General features: G+C 60.3%; 2 protein-coding genes across 3 annotated transcripts in view; both read right to left on the bottom strand.

The window, feature by feature from the left end:
• The window catches only part of DMAP1 (DNA methyltransferase 1 associated protein 1), a 36,818-nt gene extending 33,063 nt beyond the window's left edge, over positions 1-3,755 (bottom strand). For both annotated transcript variants that reach the window (XM_061451433.1, XM_061451432.1), the window contains exon 1: positions 333-3,755. The gene's annotated coding sequence lies outside the window, so the exon portion shown is untranslated. The remainder of the gene's footprint in view (positions 1-332) is intronic.
• A 152-nt stretch (positions 3,756-3,907) lies between these two features.
• On the bottom strand, positions 3,908-7,431 carry KLF17 (KLF transcription factor 17). Its single transcript, XM_061451440.1, has 3 exons — positions 7,308-7,431; positions 6,070-7,048; positions 3,908-5,267 (listed from the first exon to the last, which is right to left on the bottom strand). The coding sequence occupies exons 1-3, from the start codon at positions 7,398-7,400 to the stop codon at positions 5,092-5,094; spliced, it is 1,248 nt and encodes a 415-aa protein (XP_061307424.1). The 5' UTR covers positions 7,401-7,431; the 3' UTR covers positions 3,908-5,091.
• Between the last annotated feature and the right edge of the window lie 1,408 nt (positions 7,432-8,839).

Below are 8,839 nucleotides of genomic sequence, written 5' to 3' on the forward strand. Positions count from 1 at the left end.
TCCTTGGGGTTTGATTGTATCTCCCATTTCTAGGCCAGAGCTGCTCAAGCCCAGCTCCAACCCCAGTCCCAGCAAGACTCAGCCCATGCTCTGCTGGGTGATCAGCTCACTCAGCTTCAGCAAATGAAGTCCACAGCACGTCTGAGCTCCTTTCCACAGGATAGCAGCTTTTTAATCTCATGAAAGGTGGAGATGGTGGGCAGCTGGGTAGTGTTACCCACAGCCCACCTACCCCACAGCTCTGTGAGCACGGGTGTCACTTCAAGGCTGTGTCCTACCAGGAGCTGTGTGGACCTGCAAGTGAAACACATGAGCTGAGTGCTTCTGCTAACCTGATCAGCAGTGGAGCAATTAACACTGCCTTCAAAGGGACACAGAGATGTTGTTTCTGGGCAGCAGTGGCTGTTTGCAGAGCCTTCAAGGGGCAAAGGGGCACAGCTGGAGACTCTGGTCAGAAAGTCCTGCATGGGGACACATGCCATGGCCTGTACCTCCCCCAAGCACTGGGGTCCTGCCTTGACAGAGCACAGGGAGAACCCAGGGAATGCAGCAGGTCAGCGAAAGCCAGCAATGCTGGGAAGCCCAGTCCTTTTCATCCCAGGTAAGGGGACAGCAACAGCCAGCATTGTTGTCCTGCAACCCATCACCCACCTCCTGCCATCCTGCAGGCACAGGGTGCCAAACCTGGGTGTTCCCACTGCTGCTGAGCAGCTCGGGGAGGGATGTCCCTCCACATTCAGCCATGGCAGGACAGCAGTGCTGGCCCCTTCCACCCCAGGGAAGGATGCACCTCATGCCCTTTGCCCATGTCACAGCTGCCAGGCATAGCCAAAGGTGGCCCCAGGCCAGAGGTGTGCGTGCCTCCAGCCCAGGGCTCAAGGCATGAGTGTCTCCCAGCCTGGCACCAGCGGAGGAGGACAAGTGCAAACACTGTGGCCAGTGGGGTGGGAGGAGGTTATCTGGGGCCCAGCAGTGGAAAAACGCTTGGTGTGTGACTAAGGCACAATAGCAGCAGGTGTGGGTCCAGGCAGGGCGAGCGAGCCGGAGAGTTATCGCTTCCCCGTGGGTTCAGGTGCCTGAAGCCAAATGTTTCCTAAAGGTGCGGTGACAGCCACAGCCCCGTTATCACGGCACCTGGCCCACCCCAAGCAGCGGAGGCAGGCTGCTGGACCTTCCCTTCATGGCAGGGATCAGACACTTACCACTGCCCCATTGGGAATGGGGACGCCAGCCCTGGGAGCATCCTTCAGCAGGGACACCTTGGCTGTAGAGAGCCAAGATCTCACCTTGTGTTGTGGTGAGGAAAGGTCTGTGTCCAGCCCTCCAAGCACCCCCAAAGCATCCCTCCCACCCTGGAGCACCCAGGCTGCATCTCACCTTCAGCACCATGTTGTCCCTATGGACCACAGTAACCCCAGGGTAAAGCCCTGCGCAAGGAACCCTCCCAGGCCTACACCCCCCTTCTCCCCACATCTCTGCAACCCTGGACCACCACTGTTGGACCTGTTGGCTGTAGCATGGGGGATCCCCACAAGCTGTGCCATACACAGAGCTTAGAAACCCACCCAAGCTACTCCTTCACCCTCCTCCACCTACAAAACCCCCGGGGGCCCTGCTCCTGCTGGCAGGTGACTACATGGTGCCAGGCCTGCTGCGGCCGTGACTCACCTCACTGCTGGGAGGTGTTTCTCCATGCCTCACTGTGCCGGTTCGGCTGCACCCCAAAACCATGGTGCTGCACCTTAAGGTTTGCAGGAGGGGATTAGAGACCCCTGCATCACCCACCACCATGGCTCCCATGGTCAACCAAGAAGGTGACCAAGGGGAGAAAGGAAGGGGAGGTATGGCCAGGCAAAGGGCTTTCAGCTGACCATGGGCAAACGTACCATAGGCAGGGATTACACGCCAGCCCTCCTTTCCTCCATGTTGCTGATGGTGTTTTCTTGCTGTCCTCGTCACTTTGCAGGGCAGGTTTTGCTGAGGACAGGACTGAGCTCTCTCCCCCAGCGGGGAGCACGCCTTGGCCCAGGCGATTGGAAGAGAGTGTTTTTTATTAACAACAAATTAACCATAATTGCCTTTTCCACTACAGCCGCTCCTCCTCCCCCAGGTGAGGTTCCCAGCCATGCCAGTCCATGCCACCGCCATGCTCCATCGTGTGCCCGAAGGAGTGCCCTGCCCCAGGCCTTGGGAAGTGAACACGGAGCAGCTCTGCCTGGAGAAGGAGCCAAGGCACCTTCCCCTGTGCTCGCCTCCATGTAAGGTAGCGGCAGCAGAGCCGGACCTCGCTCCCGCCCTAGTGCAGCGATGATGAAAGGCAAGGAAGAACTGGTTTGTGCTCTGATCTCAGAGCCGAACCTCAAAACAGCCGCGGACCGTCAGTCCAGCTCCCAGGATGCTTAGGGAGGACAGGACAGCAGAGCCAGCCTTTCCAGTGGGACAGGATGGTTGGAGAAATTCATCGTTCCCCTGGAAATAAAAATAATAATCATAATAAAAGCACAAAGCCAGAGATTACTTATACGCACACAAACACGCAGGCACGCACTCTCCCCATCTGGCTTTGCCAGCCTGACTCATCGCTAATTCAAACAGCCCACACCTTTCCCTCTCCCTCCATGTGACATTTTGAACAAGTCTCTGGGGAAGAGGCAGCAGTTTTGCTTCAGCCACCCCTCACCATCAGACCCTTGCCCTTAGGTACCAGGGGTCCCAGGAGTGAGAAACCCAACACAGCTCACTGGTGTCCCAGCATGGTCACCCCACACAGGCACCTCACAGAAAGTGGGGCACTCAGTGGGTGGAGGCAGCTGTGGAAAGGACAAGTGATTGAGCTTGGTGGATCCATGACACCTGTGTCCCATGCCCAGGCCTGCAGGGAGAGCACAACATCCCAAGCCGCTGCCACCCTGCCTAGAGACACCTAGACTTTTGTACCTGCTTGGGGCAGACCCCAAGGCTGGATGCTGGCCCAGGGACACTGAGACCAATCCCAAAACACTAGCCACCCCTCAAGGGGACATCAGCCCTAGTCTACTGCTCAGTTCAACTCTCCACAGCTGCAGGCAGGAAAACAGGGAAGGACTAGGATCAGCCCAGCTCATGCTGGCAGCACAGCTACATCCCATATCCGCTTGCGGGGCAAGGAGCCCCAGGGCATCCCCCAGCCCTGGTCAGCCACCAGGGGTTGTGGCAGTGAGCACAGGAGGAGGAAGCCACTAACACCCTGGGCCAGGGCACTGCACAGCCCTCACGGCACGCTCCCTGCACTGCCAGCATGGTGTCAGGTCCAGACAAGCCCCTGGCTTCAGGAGGATGCGTGCATCACGGGTAATCAGCTGTGGGAGGGAGGGATGGAGCCAGACCTGCTTGCTGAGCTCGGGACCTGCCAGCACGCTTGTGCTGAGTCACCACCTATGAACGCAGGGAAACCTCAGCACCTGAACCCCATCGAGCTACTGGGACACCCCAGGAGGGCAGCAGGAACAGGACCGGGCAGCCACCAACAACCTCCTGGTTGTGACCACAAGGCCTGCGCTATAGAGCTTCTGCTGCGGGGGACAGCGGGACAGGAGCGCTTGGGAAGACAACAGGAGCAGCAAGGCTCCCGGCACAGTTTCGGCTACCGTTCCCTTTAGGAATGACTCACCGCAGGACCAGTCACGCCATCCCGGTGCCGCAATTGCCCCATCTGCAGATTAGGGAAACTGAGGCACAGGGAAGTGGGGTGACTCAAGAGCTGTTGCACAGGAGATGCTGCTCAGATGCCGAGGCTTGGGCGTTCCCCATCGATCCTCCACAGCTAACTTAAGCAGAAATGAACATCAATGTAAATATTTACTGACAAGCAAGCCCAGCCTCACCCTCTCGTCTTAGAAGAAAGCTTTAAAGTAAACTCTCCTGGCTCTTTCATGTTTACATCTTGTTTATTTATTATACAGCAGATCACAATATTTCAACAGTTTGCATATAAAGAAAAGTAACATTTCAGAGTGCGAGAGACCTAACGTGCCCAAGCAAAGAAATGTTAATTAACAATATACACAGACGGGAACAGTGCACTTCCCAAAGCCGAGACTCATCTGGGTTCCCAGCTGGAAGAAAAAATATATTAAAAAACAGAAACATTATATATTACTGCTTTGTTTAATTTACAACTTGCTTTGCAGAAGCTGCACATAAAAAGACTCATTTTCTTTTGAGTTTTCTCTTTGGTTTTCTTCTATGAAAGTTTCAAGTATAGCAGAGACCTGGGCATTCATAGCTGGACTCATTGTCCTTTACACACTAAGTTTAAAAAAGCAGCATGGGGAAGGCAGCTGCAGCAGTACCTGGTGTCATCCTGAGGCGAAGAACAAGACAAATGGAAGCAGACAAGAGCCCAAAGAGCCGTTTTAGGCTCATGGGAATGGCCAGGACCAGACTGCCCGGCAGGGTCCCAGGCTGGCAACAGGAGCATCCCCACTCCCTGTACAAGGTGATGCTGCACTGCCAACCCCTGCAAACCTTTGTAGCCATGAGCCAGTCAGGTGCCATCCTGACCCCATCCATGCTGGGCTTTTGGGTCAGGAGGTTTGTTCTGATGGCCTCAACCGAGAAGACCAGCAACCCACTTCCCAGCGCTGCAACCTGTACACCCTGTGGGCACAGGTCTCTGGCCAAAACCAGGCCAGAGTCAGCTACCCCAGTGCCTGGAGCCAGGAAGAGCTAGGATTTAAGGGGAGAAGGTTAAGCTGATGCCAAATACAAGCCAGGAGCTCTGGAAACAGATCCCTGCTGAACCAGCCCCCCCCCCCCCCTCTTACCAGATACCTGGCTGAGAAGGGGGGGATCCTCCAAGCACTGGGAGCTGAGTGGTGATAGGGCAGGGGCTAGAGACATTCCTTGCAGCTTTACTCCCCATTTACACCCCAAAGCAGCCATTCCCCACCATGCAGCTGGGCCCAGTTCTCACAGCAGGGGCAGGAGGAGAAAACTAGTTAACAACTACAAGCAGAGATAGCCAGGCTGCTCCCCAGTGCCATCCCCTGCCTGACGCTATTTACACCATGAGCTGGCTCTGGGGACACAGAATCCGGCCACAGCTCCCGCTCACATGTGCCGCTTCATGTGGAGGGCGAGGTGGTCGGAACGGGAGAAAGCCCGCTCGCAGAGGTGGCACTGGAAGGGCCGGTGCCCTGTGTGCTTGCGGTAGTGGCGGGTCAGCTCATCGGAGCGGGCAAACTTCCAGCCGCAGCCTTCCCAGGTGCAGTGGTAGGGCTTCTCGCCTGTGGAGAATGGGCATCAGTGGGCTTGGAGGTCTTCATCCTCCCTATACTTTCACCCCTGTGCTACTCTGCCCAGCACCCCCTCCTTTCAAGGGGAACCCTGACCCCCACCCTTAGTAGAGGGGAGCCCTGTGATGTACTCACCCCTGTCTGCCCCACCTTTCTTTTGTCCCCCATCTTCCTGCTCTTCCCCCATGTGCTCTGCTGCCCATGTGCCCTGCGTGAGACCCATCCTTTGGAACCTTTGCCCCCTTGCAGGGCCCCTCCACGTGCCCCCACCCCACCACAAACTATAAGTGCTCCCCTGCTTTTTCATACTGTGGGGATTCATCATGTGCTCTACCCCAGCTTTGCCACAGGGGTCTTACTATACAACCCCATTCTCCCCTACTCTGCTCACCCCCATCTAGGGTGGGGGGCTTCTCCTTGTGGCCCCAGGCCCTGCTTCTTCAGGCTCCACTGGGCCCCAAAGCCAGCAAGCAGGGGTGTCACATGGGTCCTCTGTATCCCTGCCCAGCCCCACCATGGGGGTCCTTCTGAGCACCCGAAGTGAGTGCAAGTGGACATCACCACTTGCACCCTGTCCCCCACAGAGCCCTATGCCGGCTACAGGGGGGCCTCTCTGAGTGCCCCCACTAAGGGGACCCTCCATGCACCCCAAACTGACCAGGGGGTCAACGAGCACCCAGCACCCCCAGGAATGACACAGGTCTCACTGTGTATCCCGGTCCTCCCACCTGGGACTCTTTGCTTAACTTCCAAGCGTGGCCGCCCCCCCTTAGCTCCCCCGACATGCCCTTACCTGTGTGGGTCCGCATGTGCGCCTTGAGGTGGGAGCTCTTAGTGTAGGTCTTGCCGCAGCCCGGGTATTCACAGTTGTGCGTGGCCGTCCGCTTGCGGGCCCACGAGCGGCGGCCGCGCTTGGGCTTGCAGTCCTCGGGGGGAGCCCCGGCCGGGAAGTACTCCAGCACCGGGGAGTTGGGCGGCGTGACCAGCAGCCCGGGCAGCCCCGCCGGACCCGGCCCCGGCCCCTTCAAGGGCTCCCTGAAAACACTGAAGTGTCCATGAAACTGCGGCGGCGGCTGGGGGGCGAAGTGGGGCGCATAGCGATGCGGGGCCATGGCGTAGTGAGGCGGCAGGTCGGCCAGGAGGTGCGGGTCGGTCCCGGGCAGCGGCTCCTCGGGGGGGCCCAGGCGGCCGTGAGCGAAGCCCGGGTAAGGCAGCGGCGGCCCCGGCACCGGTCCCGGCCCGGGACCTGGTGCTACGCGTGGCTTATGCTCGCCGCCGCCCGGCCCCAGGTACTCGGCGGCGGGCACCCCTAGCATGCAGGCGCGCTCCTCTGGCTGCTCTTTCTTGATGCGGGGCCCGAAGGGCTGAGCGGGGTCCAGGGGCAGCGGACGGGCCATAGCTGGGTGGAGAGGTGGGTGGTGGTGCGCGGGGTGGTGAGGGTGATGGGGGCCCCCGGACACCCGCAGCTCCGTGTACTCTCTCCGTTGCAGATCGCAGTGGCCGGGCAGATCCGGGGTGAGCAGCTCAGCCACGTAGCTGTGGCCCTGGCCCTCGGGGTAAGGCGCCGGGAATTTGCCCGGCGTGGGGTAGGCGCCGTCGCTGTCGTAGGTGGTGCCGCAGCTCTCAGGGGTCTCGGGCAGGGGGTAGTTGGGGCCGGGCGGCCCCTGCGCGCCACTGCTTGTATGAGCCAGGATGAAATCCAAATCCACGAACTTGCCCAAGTCGTCCTCCTCCCGCTTGACGGCGGCGGTGCCGTCCTGCTGCAGCATCCTCTGTGGGGAAGAGGGGTGTCAGGACCGCCGAGAAGATAGCGACCGCCGTTCAGACCCTGCGATCCGTGCCTCCCGCTCGGGGCGGCGGCTCCCCCCAACCCGTCCGACGGGTCGGCACCGCTCCGGCTGCGCCACCCCCAGGACGCCCTCCGACGGTGGGAGGGGGCCTCCCCTACCGGCCAGGCTGCACCCCATCACGGGACGCTTTGCTCCATGCCCCGTACCCCCCACCGCCCCTTCCTCACTACCAGGTGCTTACATGGAGCATGTCGGCGGGCCGCTCCTCCAGCGGCAGCAAGTTGGCGAAAGTAGAGATTGAGGGCAAAGTGCTCTCATCCACGGCCGCCGCCATGGCGGGCCGGGCGCGGGGGACCAGAACGGAGCCCGGCACCGCTCCGCTCCCCGCGGCGGCGGCAGCGCTGCTCTGCGCCACCCCGAGCCCCTAAGCTGTTAACAGCATGGCTGCGCGCCCATTGGCCCGGCCTGCATTGATATTCACCGCCGACGCCTTCCATTGGTTCCGCTGGTGCTAGAGCCACGCCCCCTCTCTGGGGGCTGCCCCGGCGGACGGGGGTCGGCGGCTGCCCCAGCCCCAGCGGTGCTTCGCGGCCCGCATGGTCCCGCGGCCCGGCCGAGGCAACGTGGCTGGGGTTCCCTCGCACTGCTCCACGCCGGGACCATGGCGTGCGTAGTTGGGTCCAACCCGTGCCCTGCCCAACGGCTGGAGTTAGGGGCAGGGGTGCTAGTGCGGATCGGAAAGCCCAGGGTGTCTGCTGCCCGTCCCCGTTCCGTAGTGGGGTCAGCGGCTCCGTGACACTGCCCCACGCTGCGAGCGGAGAGAGGGGTTGTAGAGCGCAGAGGCGGTGGTCCCCCGGGATGCTGCCTCACTTGGGACAGGGCCAGTGGCTGTGGCGTATGCCAGTGTGTGTGGGTCCGAGTGGGAACATGCCGGGGAGAGCTGGTGTGGGGCTACAGCCGAGCGCAGCGCTCGCCATAGGGGACATCAAGCCCATCAGCACGCAAAGGTGCTGCCGGGGAGCCAGGCGGGGGTGGCTGAGCTCGGTGCCCCCACACCACTCACTTCATGTAACAGGGCCCGTGAGGCCGCGTCCTCCCCATGCCTGCGCTGTCGGTGAGGCAATCAGCAGCACAGAGCACACCGGCTCCCATCTGGCCGTATGCAGGGTGCGTGTGTGAGCAGAGATAACTGCCCAGCGGACCCTGCCGGGGACTGGCACCCTGCCTGCCTTGCCTCATCTCGCCCCACAGCCCCTGCAGGACGTTTGTCTGCTCTGCCTGGGGACTGGCACCATGGCTAAGCCTTGGCTGTCCTACCATGGCAGCACGGGCTGGCTGCCTGACCCTGCCCACCCCATGGAGCCCCTGGGACAGTGCTATCCACCCAAGGGCTTCCGCAGTGGAGGATGCAAGGGGATCAGGATGTCACACCTCACAGGAGACATTTTTAGGTGCTCTATTCCATGCTGGCATGTCAAGACATGGAACGGAGACTCAGGGCGCTGTGCAGGCCTCCCGGGGTCTCTCTTGCCACCCTGTCTAGCTCACAGCAAGACCTCCGCTTGGCCCCCATCCACCCGGTACCAGGAATGGCCCTGCTACTGTTGCGTTTGTCAAGAAGCAATGGCCCTTATCTCCTGGAGCCTGTCTCCTTGCTTTCTGGGGCTTTTCATCCCTAGATACCTTTCTAAGAACTGGGGCTGCTGCCTGTGCTATTCAGAAGCGAGGAGTCAGTTAAAAAAAAAACAAATATAAACAGCAGAGGTGAGGTGC

Source organism: Pezoporus flaviventris, unplaced genomic scaffold (assembly GCF_033815535.1).
Source record: "Pezoporus flaviventris isolate CSIRO_AGI_PZ_B2104156 unplaced genomic scaffold, CSIRO_AGI_Pfla_v1 ptg000013l, whole genome shotgun sequence".
Classification (NCBI taxonomy): Eukaryota; Metazoa; Chordata; class Aves; order Psittaciformes; family Psittacidae; genus Pezoporus; species Pezoporus flaviventris.

Coding starts and splice junctions, on each gene's coding strand:
- KLF17 (XM_061451440.1), bottom strand. CDS start 7,400: ATGGCGGCGGCCGTGGATGAGAGCACTTTGCCCTCAATCTCTACTTTC. Junction 7,049..7,307: donor GGCCCGCCGACATGCTCCAT/GTAAGCACCTGG, acceptor TCTTCCCCACAG/AGGATGCTGCAGCAGGACGG. Junction 5,268..6,069: donor GCACATGCGGACCCACACAG/GTAAGGGCATGT, acceptor CATTCTCCACAG/GCGAGAAGCCCTACCACTGC.